Consider the following 24018-nt stretch of genomic DNA (forward strand, 5'->3'; position numbering starts at 1 on the left):
CAAGTTGTCTGAAGTTTTGTTGTTTGTCTTGTCATTGGCTCATGTAGGGCTTGCTTTGGGCACTGGTAGAGGCTACTTGTCAGCTCTTTTGGCTTTTTTGCAGTTGCTGGATCGATCAGCCTTCTTCATTTGTCACCTTTTAAGATAAGATTTTTGAGCGGTTGTACACTTGTTTCTGCCACCACTGCCTAGTTTGGTATTCGAGAGGTGTCAAGAGATGGGGCAGTTGGGTATGATTCAATGGATTTCCCAGCTGCTTCGAGATACTATTGGTTCATACCTGAAACACTACTCTTCATTAAAAGATCTGTCAATTGTGAGGGAGCATTGAGTACCTTCTGTCTTCCCCAAAGTAAAAGATAAGCATCTGACAATTATTGTTTTTTTTAGGACTTCAGTATAAAGGAAGCACTAATGGCATTGGCCAAACAAAAAAGCAAGCAAATCATCAAAGCAAAAACTGCTAGGAAACAGACAGAGTTAAGGGCACTGAACCCTGAGTTCGAGGACCTTTTGATCCTTGCTGGGAAGAGAAGGTCCAAGCTAAGAATTAACTGGTATGGAGCTTTTCAAATTTTTTCGGATCCACAAGATGCTCGCCAGCAGCTTATTAGAGCTTGGAAACAGGCAGTACCTGAACCTCAACACTGATAGTCTATAGAATTGATAAATTGTTGTACTACTGGAATTGATATTAGCTATTTCCTTATCGCCCTCCTTTCTCTTCTTTCTTTCAGGTAGCCAGGGCTGGTATTGAGGGCGATGTTTTTCCTATTGGATGTATACATTTGCATCTATTATGAAAGGAGTGGACAAGGCCTTGCCAGTGACCAGGCAGGCCCAGTGTGTTTCTTTTAGAAGTTATTGGTAAAGTAGCTAGCTTAAGGTGCCAGAGTGAAGCACAAAGGTTAAGGGCATGCTTACAGGAGAACCCACTCTAACAGCAGAAGGCATCTAAAATGTGGTTGTTACTTTCAGACTTGGAATGTTATCAGTTACTAGTAGGATTGTCTCCCTCAACGTGAAAGGTATAAATTCTAGACTACAACAGAAACAAGTCAATCAGGAACTGAGCAGCTAGAAACCATATATCTGTTTACCGGATTTAGGAAGCTGGCTCTTTATAAAGTGCACCAAAACGAGGTACACTCTCTAAAGAATCCAAGCAAACCCCGAAAGAATTACAGATGCACAAATGACACCTCAGATTCTCTCTTTTGAGGTAGTGTGGGTGAGCAGTTAGTATCAGAGGGTACTGCTAAGCATGTATTATACACACAAAGGCAGCAAGCGAGACACACACTCAAAGACATTGGACACCGATTTAAAAAAATAACACATACTTTTATATACATTTTGATACGAAGATCATACGAATTGGGTGATAACTTTTCGAGTTATGAATTTTTACAGTTTTCAAAAGTTGACAATGCAATTTTTGGAGCAGTAATGTTATTCTGTGGGGGAAAAGCATACACTGCAAATGGGTACTTACCAGCAACTTACAGGAACCGTCTTCTGGAGTTAAGGTAAGTATGGGGAAGGTCCAAGTCAGCACCAACAGGTCACTTTAGGAGGCTCTGGGGAATTTGGGTGCAGTGTTGCTTTTCAGCATCTGGGGCTCTAATGTTATCCTATGGGAAAGAAACAGACTACATATGGGTACTTAGCAACAACTTACAGGATTGTTCTTCCGCAGTTAAGATAAGTAAGGGGCAAGGTCCAAGGCCACTCCAACTGTTCACCTTGGGGGCCTCTGCGGTGTCTGGGTGCAGAGGTGCTTTTAAGCCTCGGGTGCCCTAATGTGATTATATGGGAAAGAAACAGACACTGCATACTGGTCCTTAGCAACAACATACAATGCTGTTCTTCTGGACTGAGGTGAGTAAGGGGCAAGTTCCAAGGACACACCAACAGTTCACCTGGGGGGGGGGCTCTGGGGCGTCCGGGTGCAGAGATGTGTTATGGCAATGGGTATCCCATTCATATCAACAGAGATCGGTCCAGTCAGAAAGAGGCTGCAAAAAGGGCCTGGGCGGCCAGTCTGGGGAAACCCACAGTGGGGCTCAACCCTAGAGATCCTCAGGCACATACGAACACCGTTGACCCACTTCTCCCCGGGCTGTGGTGCTCAGGTTCAGTGGTGTCTTTTGGCTTCAAGTTCCGATGCAGTGGATACTCATGGATGGAGGGGGCCTGCAGAAAGAGGCTGCAGGTGACATTGGTGAGTCCACACTAGGCAAGTCCAAGGTGGACTTTGTCTCAGGAAGGCCGGGAGACCGCTCTGTCACTGTTGGCCCACTTCAGCTTAGGCTAGGCTGCACAAGTGCAGAGGTGCTTTCCAGTGTCGGGTTTTTGCTGTCTGCAGTTCTCTCAGATCTCTTGAGGTGGCAGCAGGATGGAGGGAAGCAGCTCTGCTGCTCCACAGGAGTTCCTGGGTCTTTGTTGAAGGTAGACAATCCTCCCAGGCTTTTGGAGACACGACAGCTTGCAGGTCAAGATGACTTTGACGCAATTTGGCTGGAACAACAGATAGGCTGACAGGATTGGTGACAAGTCAGTTGCTTTTTCCTCAGTCTTTGCTTTTGTGGCTTTTGAGTGTCCTCCTTCTTTGTAGGTCAGCAGGAATCTGAGGTCCTAGTATCATGAGGTCCCTAAATACTCAATTTAGGAGCATAAAGGGGAGTGAAGGGTAGTAGCAAATGACTACTTACCTCTGGGGTCACTACACCCCCTAAATGACCACTTTCTTTGGGGAGTGGGCATCACCCTGTCCAAGAATTCCTAATTCCACCACACACAAGATGATGAAATTCCTAAGGCTGTGTTCGTTTCAGGCTGGTCATCCTAGAGGTGTGTCCAGCCTGCATATGCAACATGCCTCCTGCGTAACTCATTTTCCCGCCTGTCCAGGTGCCAAATGGGCCCTTGGGCAGGGGAGTTGGCATTTACCTTCTGAGCAATGGCATAACAAAGGCCCATGCAGCCCCACAGTGCGGGGCCCCAAGCGCTAGAGGGCCCCCTCAGCACATTACCCTGGCCTGAGAACTCCTAAGTGAGGCCAGAGGGGGGCCCTCTCCTTGTTCTTTGTTATTTCAGATCAAACAGGCCTTGTTGAAGAATTTCGGAGCTGATACTCATCACTGTCCTCCACAGGTCATTCTAATATTGCTGAGTCTGGAACATACGAAAAAACATTAGGAGGTTCATAGAGGGAAATAATCTATCTAAGCTTCTCGATCAAGGCATGGCAGACTTAATTCTGCCCTTTAATGATCAATTATTGATGCAATTACACAAACTGATTCTTCCAGAAATAGCACCTCTTTTTTCCCAGCTGCTCATTGAAATATGAGTAGGGGCTCCAGTACCGGAATAATGTTAACACAGTAGTATAAAAGTTTTTTGTAAGAAGAATAAACTCCAGACTTGTTAGGCTCTTAGTGCCCAACATCCCTAATCCGTGGGGATTTTATAAATTGTTGCTTGAATCATTGGAACAATGCTTAATAGTAAAATCATCATCTTAACATTATCCTGGCAGCATAGATTTGAATTAGGCAGGTAAACCACTTTCCATACTAACCTAACCATGATAGTCCCTGATTGGGCAGAAGCCACAGCACAACCCCTAGCCCTTATAGTAGTAGATGCCGAGAAGGGTAAGGATAAGGTAGAATGGCGGTTCCTACGAGGGGTTATACAACAGATGGGCATTCCATAATAATGAAGGTAATTAAACAAATCTACTCGCAGCTTCAAACAAAAATATCAGTCAACGGGAATAAATGTGGAAATGTATCAGTTGCACAGGACACATGCAGGGATGCCACTCCCCCTTGTTTATTTGCCCTATATGTTGAACCTTTTTTGTGAAGAATAATTGGCAACCTAGATTGTAAACCTATATTGAACATGTTAAACTACCCAGACACACAATTACGCTAATGGCTTATGCAAATGATGTACTACTGGCTTCTACAAACCCTGTAAAGACACTTTGGGGGTTATTACAACTTTGGAGGAGGTGTTAATCCGTCCCAAAAGTGACGGTAAAGTGACGGATATACCACCAGCCGTATTACGAGTCCATTATATCCTATGGAACTCGTAATACGGCTGGTGGTATATCCGTCACTTTACTGTCACTTTTGGGACGGATTAACACCTCCTCCAAAGTTGTAATAACCCCCTTTGTACGGTACAGGAAATAACAGACTTTGATACTCTCTCCTATTATGAGTAAAATATGAATAAAGCTGAATGTATCTGCACAGGTGTGGTAAAAAAAACCATCTACACTATCTCAGTTGTGAGATACTAGGGGATTAGGCTCACAAGCACCTACAAGGGGATATTTGCAGGAAATTATAAGGAAGCATTAGGTGAGATTTCTCATGTACTGAGAGAATGGGAAGAGCTTCCTATTACAGAATTAGGCCATCCAAACATAATCAAAATGATAATACTTTTTAAGCTATTATATTTATTTAAATCATTTCTCATACAAATTTTCCCTACCTTCTTCAAAAAGCTAGAAAATATAAAATCACATGTAATGTGGCTCCTTAGAACTCTACGCAGGGCAGTGCATTTCCTGCAACAACCCTAGGTAAATGGGGGTTTGGGCATACCAAACTTTAGTACTACTACTGAACTGTTTTTTTACAACAGGTTTATTAAATTAATCAAAGAATCTAACAAAATCTCAATATTTATTAAACCAATAGTGGACCACCCTCACAATTTATATCTCTTTCACTCTATCGATAGTAAGCATCACTCAAAACATAAACAATATAGACGCCTTTCAAAATTAAGGAGAACTTTGCTAGGTATTGCAAAAAAAAAAATACCTAAGCTACATGGATATACAACCTTTACTGGGCTTTTAGATGCACATCGAAATGTAATAAAAAGCTTTGCTAGGAGTAATCGACTGTTCATACACCAGTTATTCAATGAGAGTGCTCTACATTGTTCCAAAACATTCAAGAAGTTCAACATTACCATAATATAATTTTTCTGTTACCTTCTGATTAGAGCTTTTCCTACTGGAAAAAGATCATATCCCACAGCTAGATTGTTTTCCCAAGCTCTACACTACACTTCTTGAGCCAGAGTCTTTAGACATAGCTGGATACTATGAAATACTTATGGAAGCCAATAAAGATGATCTCCCTGCTCGTCCTAAAAAATGGTCTCAATGGCTACCAACAACCCTCACCTAAGACAAGAATGTACAATCTATACAACTTTGCAATCAAACTACTACAATAGCCAAGCTTTGATTACAATTATCGGAATGTATTTGATTTCTACATTACACCTGCAAAGGTGAATACATGGTATCTCGATAAATTCAGCTGCCATAGATGGCAGCTAAAAGGAGCAGACAGATTACATTTGTTTGTGACGTGCCCAGTAATTAGACATTTTTGGGAGAATCCAGTTATCCTTTACTGTACGAGATGCTGTTTAGTTTATCCTTATCATGATGAGAACTAATTGCAAAAACATTTAACCCATTCCTTCTCACCATATTACTAGCTCGGCTGCAATTAGCTTGGTTATTGAAAAGCCAATGTGCGCCTGTTTATGCTTCCTGGGAAGAGGAAGTTTTAGCAATATATTATTTTGAAAAATCAAAAAATATGATTACCCCATCAATGAAAATTAAGTTTGTATGGGGACCCATACAGTTAGAGGGTATGTTCTCTTTTATGACCCCTTTGACATGCACTTACTGATTATATAACAAATGATAGGAGAACAAGTTTGCAATTATATTATTTCTGTTTTTAGGCTATTGCAGCTTCACCATGTGTGACAATATGACAATTGTAATGAACCACATGCTAGTGCTGTTGAGTTGAGATGACTATCCTGAGCCGTTTTCTTTTTCTCAACCTCAATAGGATGTCATCCATTTATATGGTGATCTGCTGTATGTAGTTTTGTTTGATGCCTCTGCAAAAAAAAGCCCATTGGGTGGACGCTCAGCTCTTTCTGGAGTTCTCCTGGGCAAGGAAGGGCAGGGCAGTGCATACTTCCAGTGTGCTAGCAAATGGAGTACATTTGGATATTTGTGAGGTTGCTATGTGTATGTTGGTACATACATTTATGAAGCACTACTGCCTTAACACAACTCTGTAGAGAGAGGCATTTTGCCCTCTCGGACCTGCAGGACATTTTGGTCTGAACCAGTTCACATACCCACCACCAGGAGGTGCTGCTACAATATCTATTCATAAGGTGAAGAATTACTATTATTATTATCCATTTGATATAGCGCACTACTCACCCCCAAAGAGGTATCTCAGGCTAGAGAACAGACACAGGCAAAGGACAAAACACAAGAGGAAACAGAAATACAAGAGAAAAAATTTGAAAGGTTAAAAAAAGCAAAGTTTTAAGAAGTTTTTTAAAATACACTAGACCAGGGCAAGCACGGATATGGAAGGGAAGTTTATACCAATGATGTGGGCCCTGGTACGAAAAGGACAGGCCTTCTTGTTTGGCCGTGCGAATGCCCGGGGAACAGAGCAGAAGCTGGTGTTTGGATCTCAAGTTCCTGGCTGGCAATAGGGGTCAAGTTTGTGATGAAAATATGCAGGTCCAGTGCATAGGAATCTCCTATTAGAAGTAAAGAACAATGTACTTACCTTTGGTAATGATGTTTCTGGTGGATATTGTTGCTAACTTCAGATTCCTCACTGATCCTCCGACCTCCCTGTTCTGTAAACTGGAATTATATCCATCTAAAAAGGTCCCAATCTCAAGATCTACACACTGGCCAATCTGGCTCTGCCTCTGAGGGAGCAGATAGCTTAATAAAACAAATGACGTCAGCGAGCATGGGTTGTTCTTTTATATTGCTCAGCTTATCACTTCCGAAGCAGAATGATGTCAGCGTGGTGCTGCAAGACGACCCCTAGTGGCATATAGGAGTACTACTTTTAAAGGTTCTGGATCCAGTCTGACATTTGGAGAATATTCCCAAGGTTAGGAATCTACAGTTAGCGAGAGTATTGATCAGAGAGAATGTCATTTCAGGTAAGTAATTTGTTCCATAAATAGCGTAAGCCCTACAGAAAAATGTAATTTTGCAGTTTATCTTGTTTAAAGTGGAGTACTACTTCTGCCCAAATAAGTTATGATTATTTAAACTGTACACTATATAACTCTTATAATGGTCTGTTACTCTTGTGTCCAGAGTGTACTCCGTTTTCGACCCACACGTGTACACTACTGTCTATGGTGTTATCACTAATGTCATCAGTGATATCATCACCAATGTCATTTGAGGTGTTATCAGTGGTGTTATTAATGATGCCATTTAAGTGATGTAATATGTGAGGTCATAATCAGTGCATGACAGGGGCAAAAGTTATAGTTAGCTCAGTAAAGTATAAATGGTGAATTTTAGAGTTTTTTTTAATAGCCAGATTTTAACATATAGTGGCATCATCCACCAACAATCGATTAACAGCTAGTCCATGATGTGCTGACCACCCGTCCTATATTTTATCATGTTTTCAGGGGCATCCCGGTGCTTCATAGATCTGCTTATTTTGGGTCTGACATCAGTCGACCCCTTTCCTCCACACTCCCAATGAGGAAGGTGTTGGTAGTTTCCAGGTGTGGACCTGACACCTGCCTGAGACACGTACCCTCCCACAACGGTGTCATTCCCGTGACTTTGTGATTCCAGTGAACAAGACGTAAGGCAGCTCTCCAACAGAGTATTGTCACCCAGGGGTGCAGTCAGGAAGAAGTATGGGGTCTCTGTGTACCATAGAGTAGTCCGAGGAGACTGTCAAGAACCAGGAGATGAAGTTCAATTCGATAGGCAGGGTCATCCCATCCCCCATTAAACCAGTCATTGATTGTTGTAGTTTGTGCACCAGGTAAGACCCATAAAGATTGATCATTTCGAGATACACATCATACGGGGATTTCCTGGTGGAGATGAAGGGCACTTGATGACGCCCTACGCCCAGAAAGAATTGCTAGGCTTCAACGTGAGCATTTGGAACCATTTCTGGGAGATCCAGTGGGGTAAGTTTGCCAGGGCGTAAAGGAAGCGAGGAAGGCACTTGATCTTGAATAAGGCTAAGTCACCCACAGGGTTCAGAGATTGGGGTCTCCACTTCCGAAATTCTTATCCGGGGCCATCATAAGGGGTTGACAATTAAGGGTTCATGCCAGGACTGGGATGCAAGAGATAAAAATCCCTAGGTATTTAAAATGAGAGATGCCGTATCAGCACCTCAGGGCCTCAATCTTGTCCTCTCGCCTGACCCTCAATGGGCACCAGTCGTGATTTGTTCATGTTCATCTGTAGGACGGAGGCTTCCACATACAGGCAGATTTCAAGGCATCTGGGACCCGAAGACTGTGGGTCTCCCAGGAATATAAGAATATTGTCCGCATAGAGAGCAATGCATTCCTCAGCACTCTCTCCCAACACCATCCCATAATATGAGCATTGCATATAATAAGGCACTCCAGGGGTTCCAGTACTAGGGCAAACGGCAATGGAGACAGGGAACAGCTCTGACGAGTGCCCCTATGGATCGGAAATGGCCAGGATAAGACCCGGCTCTCTGCTTTAGAGGCATTATATAGTAACCCACGATTCTACAGAAGTAGGGACTAAAGCTGACTCGTTGCAGCAAGCCTCTAGACAGGTCCTGGCGACCATGGCAAAGGCCTTTTCAAAGTCTATGAGGAGGAAGGCTATGGAACCTTCAAAGCAGCACAAATGAGAGAGGGTGAGCTGCCTCCTTCATATGCAATGGCGGGTACCTCTGCCGGGCATGAATCCGCATTGGTCCAGATCTTTGGTTTTTATATTTTTTACCTTATTTCAAGTATATATATATATATACTGTTTTACTAGTTTGTGCATGGAATGTTTCAGGGTGATCGGTCAAGTGGGGGATGAGAAAAAAGGGTGTCCCAAAAAACTAAATCCCCAAGCATTTTCCATAGATGTCTGTATACAGTACTCCAACTAAAGCTAATGAACGGAATTACACCGAATTCGGTAGGAAGCCACATCTTGGTCCACAGATTTAGTTTTTAGTGATTTTGTACAAATCAGTTCACTAGTTCTTTTTAGGAATTAGGGATTAAAAATAATTGTATATCTGGACAGTTTGGTCCGCGAGAGACTCAAGAAACTCTCTCAGGTGCGTCAGTTCAAAAGTAGAGCGTTCTGAATGGCCCAGGGATTTGTATTTCTTGTGGGTCAATACACTCCCATGGGAGTCAGACTCCTGTGTGAGTGAGTGCTCTGGTTGCCAGCAACATCAGAAAAAAGGCAGAAAAATATTGGTGGCATCCATTACAGGACTCGGAACTTAGTCCTCTGCCCTGAAGTTTAAATAAAAAAGTGATATAGGGGGCAGGGTAAGGATACCCTGAGCCCTTAGGCCCCATGGTGGCACACAGATGGACACCCCTGGGGCCAAAATAAATGTAAAAAAAAATTGGTGGCTTGGGTCCTCATTGTATAATCAAGAGGGGAGGGGCATGCAGCCCCCCTCCCCAAGCCATTATAGTGCCTTGGAGCCCATCCCCCAGGTCCGATTTCATTAATGAAGGGGAGGTTAGCCGCAGGCCTCCCTCCTCAACCCATTATTGGCCCTGGTGAGCTCACTCAGGGGCTAAAATGTGCCAAAACGGGCACAGGACCCCGGGGACCACACCCCCAGGGGTTGATTAACTTTTTTAAAGGAAGGGGGCTGTGTGACCCCCTCCCTGAGACTTTTATAGCCCTGGGGGGGGGGGCTCCCTCGGAACTGGCTCACTTGCTGTGTCCTGGGAGCCCTACCCGGGTCATAACAGTTTCCCTGCCCGAACTGGCGAGGGCAGGGAAACTTGTGTTTGCTCCCAACTGGTGAGAGCATTTTCAAAACTCCCCCCAAATGGGAGCAAACATAAATTATGCTCCTGCAGTCTGGGAGCAGACTTGTGATCTGTTTCCCTGCCCGCACTGATGCATGTTACATGTTACAAAAGTGTTGTGGGGGACTATGGGGAGCCATGTAATGATTGTCTCTTAATATTGTTCAGGTAGCCAGCCAATAAGGATTGACTAGTCCCCTTAAACATTGGTCAGAGCATATATGGACACCAGCAGTCCAGGTATACTTAACTTTTTTTAACCCCTTCATGAACACCAATTTAAACCAAATTTCTTGAAAACGGCTGAACAGATTTACACCAAGTAACGAAAAGCATGCTTTCTAAGTAAAGTTCTAATTTGCTGTCAAATTTGGTGTAATCCTATTCAGCTATTTCTTTCTGTACTGCTTCCTAAAATTTTCAATGGGAAGTAACATGGGAAATAACATTTTGAGACCCACCCTGCCTTATTTTGCCCCCTTCTGGTGGAATCGCTGCTAAAGTTATTAGTGAAACAAAAACCTACATATATATATCCTTTCACAAATTCCACCAATATCGCCAAACACTTTTGGGATGATTGCTTCCTTCGTGCAAGTGGCATGCAGATGAAATATAGCAACCAAACAGGCTCCACTTCAGAGCCAAAAAGGAGCACTCTCCGGATTCTCAGCCACATTCATTACACCCAGCATGAGGCGTTTCAGCAGATTGCCTTTCTCAAATGCTGGTAATTCCGATGGTGGCATTTGTGAAAGGATTTAATTGTTGTTGCCAGAACTGCCGCAGCCCTGGAAACTCCTAAATGCCTGCTGTTTGTTCTGGACATGACTGAATGTTTTTTTGCCAGTCACTAGACTACCGCTTTCAGATGTGGAGAGTTACAAAATGTGGGCAAGAGTTGGCTGGATGTAAAGGCTCAGCTGATTTATTGCGCTAAGAGACGCTTGCTTTATTAATAACAGGAAAGATGAAAGATTACAGCTAAAAGTGCTCCAGTTATAATGTGAACAGCGATGTGCCCAGAACCATTTGGGTATTTAACTCTACTAAAGAAAAGTTATAACTGGGACTAAGCAACATCTAAAAGTGCATGTGGTCATGGCGGCGCTTCTAGCTGTGTGATTTATGGAAACATTTGAGTCCTTTTTTACTTGCGAGTATAATGAAATAACAATGACGGAAAACTGTTAAAAGCACCTGTGAGTAAATGTCTATTTTTTACCCGCATTTGAGAAAGTCAATCTGCTGAAACGCGTCATGCTGGGTGTAATGAATGTGGCTGAGAATCCGGAGAGTGCTCCTTTTTGGCTCTGAAGTGCAGCCTGTTTGGTTGATATATATAAAAATATATATATATATATATATATATATATATATATATCGTATATATAGTTGTTAAGGAGCTGTTAAGCTTGTAGGAGAGTGACAGAGTGCCTGCGAAACAAAAAACACTTGACATATTTGCCAGTTAAAGTAACGATGCAACGCTGTAACCCAACCTTTGCTGCTAAATAATATCAGTGACTGAATGCATACGCAAATAAGAGGGGTGAACTTGAACTTGTCTGGTGTGTGAGTTTGAATAATGAAGTGATTTTAAGTGAATCCACATTTGAACATTAGTATGATATTCATGTGAATGCTATTAGTAAATTAAAGCATGTATGAGTGTGTACGTAGGGCTTTAGTCACTTCACAAACTGAAGGGCAGATGATGGTACTCAAAGTGGAGATATTCACATGCTCCATACATGACACTATACAATTCTATATTTCATATTGTATAATTTGTGTGACTATTTGTCCATATGAATGCTTTCTTTTACTACATAAAACTTCCTTTAGGAAAGACAGTTATGCGGCTGTCATGTGGCAGCATCAGTGATGCCATTAATGTAACTGGTATGATAACATATGATGCGATCTGTGATATCATTTGGGGAGTGGATAGTGGGGATTGGAGTTAAAATTCTGTCGCTACTTTCAGTGATGTAAAATTTTGTTCTGCAGATACAGGGGGTTATTACAACTTTGAAGGAGGTGTTAATCCTTCCCAAAAGTGACGGATATACCACCAGCCGTATTATGAGTCCATTATATCCTATGGAACTCGTAATACGGCTGGTGGTATATCCGACACATTTGGGACGGATTAACACCTCCTCCAAAGTTGTAATAACCCCCACAATGTCGCTTCATTTGAATCATCTGACTGCTCTGTTTCCCAGCTTTAATTAAACCTTAATTCAGTTTTGTCAGTGAATTTCAAGGGGTTTGTGTTGCTACAACAGACTCTTAAGCCCAGAGCTATGTTTGTGGCCCATCAATGTTTGTAATCACTGCTTCAAGATGACTGTAAGTGTAAAAGTGTTGCATGCATTCAGATATTTGTCCTCTTCTTACAGTAATTGGGGTCAAGTGGATTATGTATGCTTAAATAACTAGTCTATAGTTTCCTTGAAAATTATATGCAAGTAGGGCATCGCACGTGGTTTCTCATTAACGCTCTTTGATATAAATTACGTTAAGCGATCATCATCAACAGTTCAAGATGCTGCAGTACAGTGACTGCGTAGCAAACCAGTTAGGTCTATGCATCTAAAACAGTGACAACGAGGAAGATACTCATAGGATATGGGCGCTCACAGATAGTCCAAAGAATAGATAACACATTTAGTTCATGGCACGGTGCTTCTGACAAGAGGATCTCCCTCAATCCTCCAATGTTTCCAGAGAAACGCAATAGCATACAAACAAGAGTCGTAGCACTCGTGGTATAAAGACAGAGTTAGAAGTTGTTCGTATGTTCAGTATTCTTCGTAAATTATCAACCAAACTTTTGTTTATATCACAATCCGAGTTTTATTAGTACTGTTCAACAATCCTCCACAAGAACAGCTTATTCGAATGTTCAGATATCCTCCAAAAGAACAGCCATTAGTACTGTTCAACAATCCTCCACAAGAACAGCCTATTTAAATGTTCAGATATCCTCCAAAAGAACAGCCAACACGTGTTTCATCCTCTGAGAAGTATCTCTCATTGAGGACTTCATCAGGGCTTACTGTACTTCATAAGTTCAAAACTATCATATCGTTCAGTATTCTTCGAATATTGTCTCCGTCAGAATGTCCGAATAACTTAATAAAGGAAAAAAGGGAGGAACGCTGCGCGGTCTAATTCACCCGCAGCGTTCCCAAATCTAGTGGCTGCGATGTATCTCTACAGATATGGGAATACTGAACGATATGATAGTTTTGAACTTATGAAGTACAGTAAGCCCTGATGAGGTCTATGCATCTAACTGTTCCCAAAATAAAACAAATATTAACCATTTGCAAAGCAGGTTTCCATGTTAAGTGTATTTTTTTTTTAAAGATTTCGATAATCTATGTGATACATCGCGCAAGCGATATATTCATCACAGACATTTTTGCGTAGGTCTCTAGTTCGTGTGGTAAAAAAGACACCAAAAAATAAAAACCTTTGTGTTTAACAAATGTGGTGTCATTTTTTTTTTTTATTGCATTGGATGTTTTTTTGCAAAGAAAGTTTCTTACTGGGATTTCCATGGAAAACAGTGCATATAGCTTTGCTTTGTCGACCATTATTGATCAAATTTGGCAATCAAAAATATAATAATATATGGAGCTTTTCTTTGAAAGTTTGTTGCAAATTGGTTGGGATACGAGATGGTATTAACAATCCTAAAAGACACTTTCGACAATTTCTGAATGAATTCTGGACAGTTACTGCACACATGGTGTTTATTTCAGATGGTTAGGTGCATCCCTCTACTTGTGTGGGCCTTAAGGGATGTATTATTTACCCAGGTCCAGTTTTCAAGTTTCATTCAGATATTTATTTTTGTGCAGTTCTTATCTGGTTTTACAGCTATTCCTAGTATTCTGTTATATATCAGTCTTTAATGGAATTAAATCGCTATGTTTTAAGCAAAACAGAATGGGCTCAGAGTGTTGTTCTTAAGGTGTTCATTGTGTAAACTTTACCAATTTAAAGCTGATCCATGTACCAGTACCCTCATTCGGCTTCCACTAAACTGATTATTTATCAGTGTTACTTGAAATAAACCAAACCATTTCATTTAATTGAAAGAGTACAGAAATACCATCCACTCTGCTTAGGCTATTGAAAGGGAGCCTGTGGTCTGGAAAGAATTCCGAAAGAAAGCTACTATCAACTGGATGTTAAAATCTGAGAGTTGTAAAGTGTCTTTCTTGTGTAGATTTTTTAATCCAATCAGCACTATTCTCCCTCCGGACAGTTGTCACCTGCTCATTTAACTACTCTTTTTTTGTAATTTTCTAGAAAAATCCACACATTTGGATGTGGCGTATCGTAAAACCACATAAGATTACATATAAAAACTAGTGCTAATGGTGGGAGATTAAAGGAGACGTGAAGTTTCCAAGGGAGGATAGTAACTGTTACAACTGTTTTAAGAAAAAAAGTACTGTAAACCAGTTGATGTTTCTACCTTTGTGGCTCTTTTGTCCTCAGGCTACGTCCCCTCATCACTCCCAGCATTCCACAGTAGATGTGGGCCAACTGCATGACCCTCAGTCATACACTCAGCATACTATTCAAGTGCAGCACATTCAGGTGGCTGAGACGGACCCAGAGCATCAGATATCAACACAGGTATGTGCCAGCAAAGAGGGCGTATCTAATATGCAACCATACTTCAAAATCCTTAGATGGTGCTCCATCAAAACACAAAGTGGCACTGGAGCTTGGAGCACCATAACTTAATTATTCTAGTACTTATTTTTGTAATTTGTTTGTGAATCATTTTGTATAGTGCATAAAAGATTCGTGATCATCTGAGTGCTTTACATACACAATTTAACAGGATTATACAAGATGGAAAGTGCAATATACAGATTATATACAAATCATATATTCAAACCCCGGTGAGGTAGATTGTGAAACACAGGGAGAAGCAATAATTAGAACAATAGATAAGGAACACTGACAGTATATACACACACACAGAAAATACCATGCCAAGACTTGTGTAATGCTAAGTGGGTCATGTACACTACATTCTAGATGGCCCTTGCATACAATAATCCTATAGAGGTCTACATTTTCAAGAACCAATAGTTTGAGTCAGTCTTTGAACATGCTCATCCAGTTAAAAAAACATGATTGCTATAGATTCTCAAAAACTAGACTGTGTGTAAAATGTTGTGGTAGCCCATGGACTACTAGATTAGGTGTGTTTGAAAACATCTTAAGTACTGGTAACAAGAGAAATGAGCTACAGCGAGGAGGAAGGATGATGATGGTTAAGAAGCATTGTCTTTTATAGTATTAAGGAACAATCGGTATAGATAGGGTAGGGAATGGAGTCCGAACCTTTGGATGTGCAAACAGAGAAGTATTGGTTAAATCTCAGTCTTTTCTTGACAGCAGGGATGTCATGAGGAACGACCTCAGTGCTGCATAGTTGAAGAAATCCCCTCGAGAACTCAATTTTTTTTAGGCAGTTAGGGTTCAGAGGAAGGGTCAGAGTGTGTGAGTTTGTGTACTAAATATGCAACTTTTTAGGTAGGCATGTCCTCAGTGGGGATTCATATTAAGGTGGTCAGCACACGAGTAACATTGTCAAAATGGTCAGTTCCAGATAGAAGTTGAGCTGCAGTGTAAAGTGTAGTTATTTTGGGATGCCAGTAGAAATAGAATGACCATAGTTATAACTAAAGATGGCCATTTGATTTGACAACTTCTTGAAGGTCTCAACTGGCAATTGGACGTTTTGGCTATGCTTCTGATACGTGTGTGTAAGTTGAGGTTGTAAAATAGACTCAGGCCAAGTATTTTAGAACTGTTAATGATGAATGGAATGCAATCTAAGATGTTTGTAAAGTCCAATCGGTTTTTAACTGAGGTGAAAGAGAAGTGGGGAGAGATCAGTTGGAACTCAGTTTAATTTATATTGAAATAAGGTGGCACTCAATTAAAGGAAAATGTCATGCCAGAGTCTTTAATCCTTAGTCCTTAATGATGTCAAGTTGTATATTGAAAAAAAGATAATAAGATCAAGTTTTGGGGCATTCCTTGTTATATAGGAAAGAGGCTAGAGAAAGTGTTATCAACCTTGAACTGTTGAAATAGATTTTTAAGGGGGGAGGATTAAAACTGGATCATCATAGCCAGTCTAGAATGTATGCAAAATGTGGCAAACTACTCATGGTCAATTCTTTAATCTGATTTCTACAACATTTCTCAGATAAATCCTTCATGGTATTTCTTCCTCTAAAATTATCTAACTTTTTACACCTCTTATTTGTAGCCTGCGGTTCATCTTGCTCAAGTGCCCTCTTTCCTACAGTCGAACTGTGTTTTCCATTAATTTCTGATAGATCTTGCCCTTATTCTTTAGTTCCTCCCAGCTTCTTCCCGACCTTCATATGCTTCGGGCCATGAAACACCAGCAAACTAATTTGCTTTGCTTGTTAGTAGTGCATCTTATCAAGAGCATCAAATAAGTAGTTAATTTTTCAGTTACTTATTGCTGTTTTAGCCAAATTCGGTTAAAGTGAGATAAGAGGGTTAAGTTGTTTTCAAGAGAAATTGGAACTGCTTCAAATAATATAGTTGTAGTTATCTGATAGCGACTTCTATCCACAGATTTCTTAACTTAGAATATTCCCCAGGTGTCAAGCTGGATCCGGACGTTTTTAAGCAGTACCCCTATGCAGCGATACACAACATAGGTTGGCTCTGCATCAGCAGCGTCCTCTCCAGAAATGTCACACTCTGAGCTTAAGTAGGCCCCACCCAGGCATGCTAACAGTACTTTCCTTTCTGCGCCAGATAGCGTTGATCTGTGAAGAGCTACATTCAATTGCTTTTTGACTGGTCTTTTTGACGGCCCTTTTTGTAGAGATATTCTCTCCTGGTGTGACAAGTTGTCCCCAAAAAAACCTGCTGTCTTCAAGCCATATTGTGTCTGTCACAGCTAGATGTCTGTGACAAACACATGTTTGGTTTGTCTGTGGTGCTTGGAGAGGGACCAAGACTCCCAGGCATGGACTGCTGTGCCGGTCACCCGAAGGCTGTAAGGGAGCGTTCTAAGCTACTCGCCGCCCAATGTCAGGCACCCGCGCGATGTTCAAAATCCTGGTTGCGTGGAAGGTGCCAGGAATGCTTGTGGAGCCCCACTCAGTGGTTATCATCTAATTTGAAGCCGTTTGGTAAGTCACACTGCAAAAATAAATCCATTAAGTTGAAGAAGCCTTTGACTTTGCCACGCCCGTCACAGGCTTCTGATGAAGCATGGGAGCATCAGCACTCCATGCCTCGTGCTTCTCCAGAGCCTGGGTCAGGGTACGCTACATGCTTCCCTGACTTTCCTGTCCAGCTGAAAGAATTTTATAAGGCAATGCACCTCATATTTGGTTTGCCCAGCCCCTTTAGAGCACCTTCAGGTCCCACGGGCTCAGGAGGGGCCCTTCTCGATCCTCACTGGTGGACTCACCCTCGGCGCCATTTGGGCCCCATGGATCTGTTGCTGGATCCAGAGTGGAGCCACTTGTTAGACCAAAACCTTCCTCAGCACCCACTCAAGTGCCAATGCCCCTAGTACCGCTATCTTTATCATCATTACCAAATCCGACACAAAGCCAGATTGGCATCCCCTGAGACTGGTTCCAGCGCTGCCATGACTATGCCTTCCGGGTCAGACATGTGCTTCCTGTAGATGATACTGAGGACAGTTGGTATGTGGAACTGGTGGAGGCCAGTGGGTTAGACACCAGATAAGACACTGGGTTGGTTTCTCCCTCTGCTGTGGCTTTGGAGGAGGGTGCTTCATTTGCTATTTCACTAAGGTGGTGTGTAGGGCGGCTGAGGTCTTGGACCTTCAGTTACTTTCAGTGGCAGTCAAGACGAACATCTTGACAGAGGTGCTTCAGCTGGGAGTTGCCCCATCAAAACCCTTACTCCCCTTTAATGAAGTCCGTATCGATGTCCTGCTGGGGCCTGGTCCAAGCCCTGCCCAGGGGTTCCTCTACATAGGACAATTGCCCTCTACTATCTCCTCGCTGCTGAGGACCACAGTTTCCCTACCCAGCACCCCGCTCTGGAGAACTTGGTGGTCCATGCTTCCACCTCTAGGGTCAACCCTGGCGTGTTCCCTACCAATTTACAGGATAGGGAATCGAAGAGGCTTGATAGATTTGGGGAAAATATGTTTTTTTCCAGCCAGCCTTGCACTGCGGTCGATGAACACTACATGCCTTTTTTAGCGATATTCCCATACGATCTGGGATTCGATTGTGCAAGTGCTGTCTATGGTCTTGGAGGCTGTCTGGGCTATGTTCTCCCAAGCTATTGCTGATGGGAGAGACGAAGCAAAGTTCACCAACGATGTGGACTGGACACAACTGACTCACCGGGTAGTGCAATTTTATTATTGGTGGCATTTTTATGCCAAGCCTGGCTGAGAACTACAAACTGAGAACTACAAACTTTTCAGGGGATGTCCAAGCCACAATTTTGGACACGCCCTTTGATAACTCTTGTCTTTTTGGAGAGAAGATTAATTCAGCGCTGGAGCACTTTAAGGATAGCAGAGCTACAGCAAGGTCCTTGGGTTTCTCCATGGCTCCTTGTCAATCCCAGTCCACCTTCTGGCCCTTTTGTGGCACGGAAGCAGTTTCCAACCACGTCCATACCCTCGTAGCCAGCAGGGCCAACAGGCTTGCCAGCCTTTTCATGGCTTTGGATGCAGGTCCCATAGACCATGGGGGACAGGTAGCCAGAGGTCGAGCCAGTTCACCACCCGGCCTGCAACCGCAGCCTCCAAACCTCTTTAGTTTGCCCTCAGACCATCATGGGCATCCGGAGGGATGGGGAAGCAGAATATGCCACCACCTGCAACACTGGAGGTCAGTAACATCAGACCGTTGGGTTTTACAGATTGTCCAAAGGGGCTACTCCAGCACCTTTTTGAACACCCCTCCACCTCTGCCACCCACTTAAGACCTACTGACAGAGGACCATATCCCCTTGCTCCGTCAGAAAGTGCTGGCTCTCTTGGCCAAGTGAGCCATCAAAAGGGTGCTGGCTTCAGAAATAGGCTGTGGTTGCTATTACCACTACTTTCTGGTGCCGAGAAAAGACGGAGGCCTTCACCGTATCTTAGACCTGTGCCTTATCAATCTCTTCCTGAAAAAGGAAAATTACAGAATGCTCATGCTCATTCAAGTCCTGTCTGCCCTGGTCCCTGGAGACTGGATTGTAACATTGGTCTTGCAGAATGCGTATCTCCACATCCCTGTTCTGCCTTCCCCGAGACGTTACCTGCGGTTCACTGTGAGCCACAATCAGTTTCGGTTTGCTGTGCTCCCCTTTGGCCTTACCAACACCCCTCGCATGTTCACAGATGTGATGACAGTGGTTGCAGCTCGTCTACGGAGGTCATGAGATCCATCTTCTCCTACCTCGACGAATGGCTCTTGAAGGTGGGCTTGCCACAGGCAGTCATCGCCCACCTCCAGATTACTGCGAACCTCCTACTTTCGCTGGGGTTCACTATCAACGTACCAAATCGCACCTGACTCCTTCTTAGACGCTTCCTTTCATCGGAGCTGTTCTGGACATAATAAAGTTTCAGGCCTATCCTCCTAGCTCAGGTGAGTCCAGGATATTCAGGCTATGATACCCATGTTTCAGCCTCTATCCAAATTTTTATTAGAATTGACCTGAGGTTGTTAGGCCGCATAGCCTCCTGCATCCTGCTTGTAAAGCATGCCTGCTGGCATACGCGGGCTTTGCAGTGGGACTTGAAGTTCCAATGTGCACAGCATCAAGGGAATCTCCCTGACATGGTCCAGATTTCGGAGGGAACTGCAAAAGATCTGCAGTGGTGGCTGGCAAACTGCAATTGAGTCAGTGGCAGACCCTTCTCCAAACAGAGATAACTGTAGTGACAGATACGTCACTTCTGGGAGTGGACAGCCATCTGCGAGAGGTGGAATTCAAAGGACTCTGGTCTCTGGCGGAGTCTGGGCTTAACATCAACCAACTGGAGCTTTAGATGATTCGATAGTCATTGAAAAATGTTCTTCCTTCGGTCAAGGGAAGACTGGTGTAGGTGTTCCCGCTCAACGCCACCACCATGTGGGGCTGCTACAAACAGGGCCGGGTGCAGTCATGGCCCCTTTAAGATGTTCTGTGTTTCTGGACATGACTGGAATGCCAGGGCATTTCTCTGGTGGTTCAACGCCTGGGCACAGCAGACAAATTTAGCCGATGAGGCCAGAGTATCACAAATAGCATCTCCATCTGGATGTGGTGCAAGGTCTCTTTCAAGAGTGGGGACAACCTTGGGTAGATGTGTTCGGCACTGCTGTGAACATCCAGTGTCTGCAATTCTGCATGCTGGAGTTTCTAATGCGGCTGGCTCTCAGAGATACTTTTCTTCTGGAGCCATGGCGTTCTGTACACCTTTCTGCCAATACCACTCCTGCTTATAGTTCTCAAGATGATCAGGTATGACCTGGTCCAAGTTATTTTTGGGGCTCCTGATTGGGCACGGAGAGAGGCTGGTGTCTCGAGCTGTTGAGCATGAACTTCTGATGGATACAACTACCTGTGGATTCCTCACCTTATGAATTCTCCCATGCGCCAGCATCCGACGGAAAACCTTCTTCCCAGCTCTGCACGTCGACGAGGACGTCACAATTGCACGGCTCCATGCGACTCTGTCTGACGTCACCGTGCCAATAAGAGGTCCTCGCCGGCGTGCTGATGTCAGTTCCCTTTTTTCCGTGCCTTCGATGCTAATGGTTTCCTCCTAGCTCTCGCTACTGTTGGAGGTGTTCCATCTTGTTACTAGTTTCAATCCGGTTTCTAGTTACAATGTCTCCTCCTAGGAAGTCAGGGTTTAAGCCATGTCGAGAGTGCGGGTTCGCATGTCGGTTACTGACCCTCATGACGATTGCCTTTGGTGTCTAAGCAGTGAGCATGATGTCGAGGAGTGTGTTTCCTGCCAGAGCATGAATCCTAAGGCTCTGAAAGAGAGAGAGGCCAAACTCTTTTTGGCCTAGGCAAAGAAGGGGCATAAGAGTCATCGAAGATCCTCTTCCCATACTTCGTCGAAGAGACATAAGAGACGACGTCATCATGACTCTCGGTGTCGTTCGCCTCGGAGCCGGTCAAGATCAAGGTCTCCATCTCGACAGTGCTGTGCGACGTGGGAGGTGAGTCCGACGGTGACTCCGCAACCTCAGAGCCCTCAGGCTTCTCTGGCACCGTCAGTCTTCGAGGTAGTGGCACCTCAGGAGAGTCCTCGATTTTCACCTGCTGCATCGGAGGACCAGCAAGCACAGGTGCAACATGGAGATGAGCGGTATCCTGCCTTCCTGGCTCCGGGAGCGGATCCGGCGGCATTTTTAAATGCTGAGTTCTCGATGTTTAAGGCCATGGCCCCTGCTGGTGCACTGGCTCGTCCCACAGGTCCATTATCTTTTTCGTGGGGGTCCCCGGCTCCTTACAAGGCGGTGCCGTTTATGCCCTTTTATCTGGCTGAGGGCACCAATGACGTCACCTTGAGGTCCTGTTGTTCCGATAACCTTGCCTTCCAGACCTATGGCGCCGATCTCATCGCCCCGTCAGTCGATGCTGATGGTGGAGCCTCAAGTGTCCTCGGCGCCATTAGGATCCACTCCGGCGCCGGATCCGAATGAAGGATTTGACCGAAGCCAACCTTCCTCTCCTGTTCCGTGTCTTCAAGTTTTGAAGCCAGTGTAATTGACATCGGGCAATTATATGTCGAGGCCGAGGTTGGAGGCCAGACTGAGGTCACGTAGAAAAGCCTTGAGGCTTTTAGAAGAGAAAGAGTAACAGCGGCAGTTGTTGGAAGAGGGGGAGATTGTAGAGCCCTTGGGTGAATATCAAGGGTTGGATTCGGCCAGTGGGCTTGACACTTCCCCGGAATGGGACTTTTTTTTTCACCGGGTAGTTCACAGAGGAGGCGGCCTCCTTCCACTCGGTGATTAGGAAGGCGGCAAACTTTTCAGATCTTCCGTTGCCTGCTGCAGAGGTTAAAACAAATATTTTTTCTTCTACCCTACAACTTCTGCGGATCCTTTGCTTCCGTTCAATGATGCTCTTATGGAGCCCATATTAGAACTTTGGAGGAAGCCTGTGTCGTCACCTGCTGTTAATAGGTCTGTGGCAAGAAGATACAGAGTGGCGCCTGGAGATCCGGGGTTCTGGTTGTTCAGGCATCTTGCTCCACACGGTCTGCTCCAGGCTCCTTCCCTGTGATTCCATCGGACAGGGAATCCAAAAGGATGGAGCAAACGGCAAAGAAGACTTTCTCTTCTTGCAGCATGGCTCTCAAGGCTGCGAATGCTGCCTGTGTTCTTGGGTAGATATGTACACCCCTGATGGACTCGGCTAGGGCTATGGTTCCTGACCTGCCGCAGGATGTACAGGGTCAGTTTGGTGAACTTCTATCTGATGCTCAGGCAGCAGCAAAACAGATAATCCAGTCTGGGCTGGACTCCACGGACTCGGTGGCCAGGGCAATGGGTACCTCTATTGCTACCAGGAGGCATGCTTGGTTGAGGTCCTCTGGGTTTTCTTCTGATGTGCAGACTACTTTATTGGATTTGCCCTTTGATGGAGAGAAACTGTTTGGTGATAAAGCGGACTCTGCCCTAGAGTGCTTTAAAGATAGTCAGGCCACGGCGAAGTCTTTGGGTCTGCAAGCCTCCTCTGCTACCCCTTTCAGGTCCTTTCTAAGGTTTAGGGGGTTTGGGCGTGGAGCCGTCTACCGTGGGAGACCCCAGTCCACAGTCCAACAGCCTGCCAGCCTTCCATATCGATCCTTTAGAGGGCGGAGGAAGGTTAGGGCAAGAGGGGCCACCCAACAGCCCCCTACATCATCCTCTTCCTCTGGAGGACAACAACAAGGGAAGCAGCCCTACTTTTCTCCCCATTTTTGACCACATTTCTCCTGTAAGGGGAATATTACATCTTTTTCTCCACAAGTGGGAGTTGATTACATCAGACTCATGGGATCTGAACATTGTGAGAAATGGATATGCTCTCCCTTTTCAGGAGTTTCCTCCTCCCATCCCTCCCGTGCCTCGTTTTGTTCAGAAGACCATCACCTATTGTTGCAGCAGGAGGTTCAGATCCTGTTGTCAAAAGGTGCGGTGGAGTTGGTTCCAGAGCAGGAAAGGGGTCAGGGTTGTTATTCAAGATAATTCCTGATCCCCCAAAAGGACGGTCGGTTGAGACCAATCCTAGACCTGAGGATGTTGAATTGGTTCCTCAAACAAGAAAAATTCAAGATGCTGACTCTTTCACAGGTACTTCTGGCGTTGAACAAAGAGGATTGGATGGTGTCTGTCGACTTGCAGGATGCTTACTTTCATATCCCTATACTAAAGTCACACAGGAAGTATCTCCGATTTGTGGTGGGGTCGCAACACTACCAGTTTGTGGTCCTTCCGTTTGGTCTTACTTCAGCACCTCGAGTCTTCACGAAGGTGATGGCAGTGGTAGCAGCAAGTCTCAGAAGGAGGGGGATATCGGTATTCCCTTACCTGGACGATTGGTTGATCAAAGCCAAGTCTCCAGAGCTTGTGTTGCGTCACTTGCAGATGACGGCTCAGTTGTTGTTTTACGATAAATGTACCCAAGTCTCACCTGGAGCCCTCTCAATGCCTCCTGTTCATAGGGGCAGCGCTGGATACTACATTGAATTGGGCCTATCCTCCGCCTCAGCGGATTCAGGATATCCAGGCGTTGATTCCAATGTTTCAAAATGGAGCGGTTGTTCCAGTCCTCAAGGTCCTATGCCTGCTCGGTCTGTTCGCTTCTTGCATTCTGTTGGTCACTCATGCATGTTGGCACATGAGGGCTCCCCAATGGTGCCTCCGCAAGCAGTGGTTTCAACACAAAGGGGATCTCGAGGAGTCAATAACGATCTCCAGAGACGCTGCAATGGATCTACGATGGTGGGCTGTGGACGGCAACCTTTCTCAAGGAAGGCTGTTCTCTCTGCCGCCTCCGGTGGCCACGGTCATGACGGATGCTTCCACTCTAGGGTGG

The 24018-nt window shown here is 44.3% G+C and overlaps 1 protein-coding gene across 3 annotated transcripts in view; it reads left to right on the top strand.

Annotated features, from left to right (window-relative positions):
* The window catches only part of PRDM10 (PR/SET domain 10), a 905887-nt gene that overhangs the window by 770849 nt on the left and 111020 nt on the right, over positions 1-24018 (top strand). For all 3 annotated transcript variants that reach the window (XM_069224480.1, XM_069224481.1, XM_069224482.1), the window contains one exon: positions 14440-14580. In XM_069224480.1, the coding sequence (XP_069080581.1) occupies positions 14440-14580 (141 nt within the window). The remainder of the gene's footprint in view (positions 1-14439; positions 14581-24018) is intronic.

Source organism: Pleurodeles waltl, chromosome 3_1 (genome assembly GCF_031143425.1).
Source record: "Pleurodeles waltl isolate 20211129_DDA chromosome 3_1, aPleWal1.hap1.20221129, whole genome shotgun sequence".
Classification (NCBI taxonomy): domain Eukaryota; kingdom Metazoa; phylum Chordata; class Amphibia; order Caudata; family Salamandridae; genus Pleurodeles; species Pleurodeles waltl.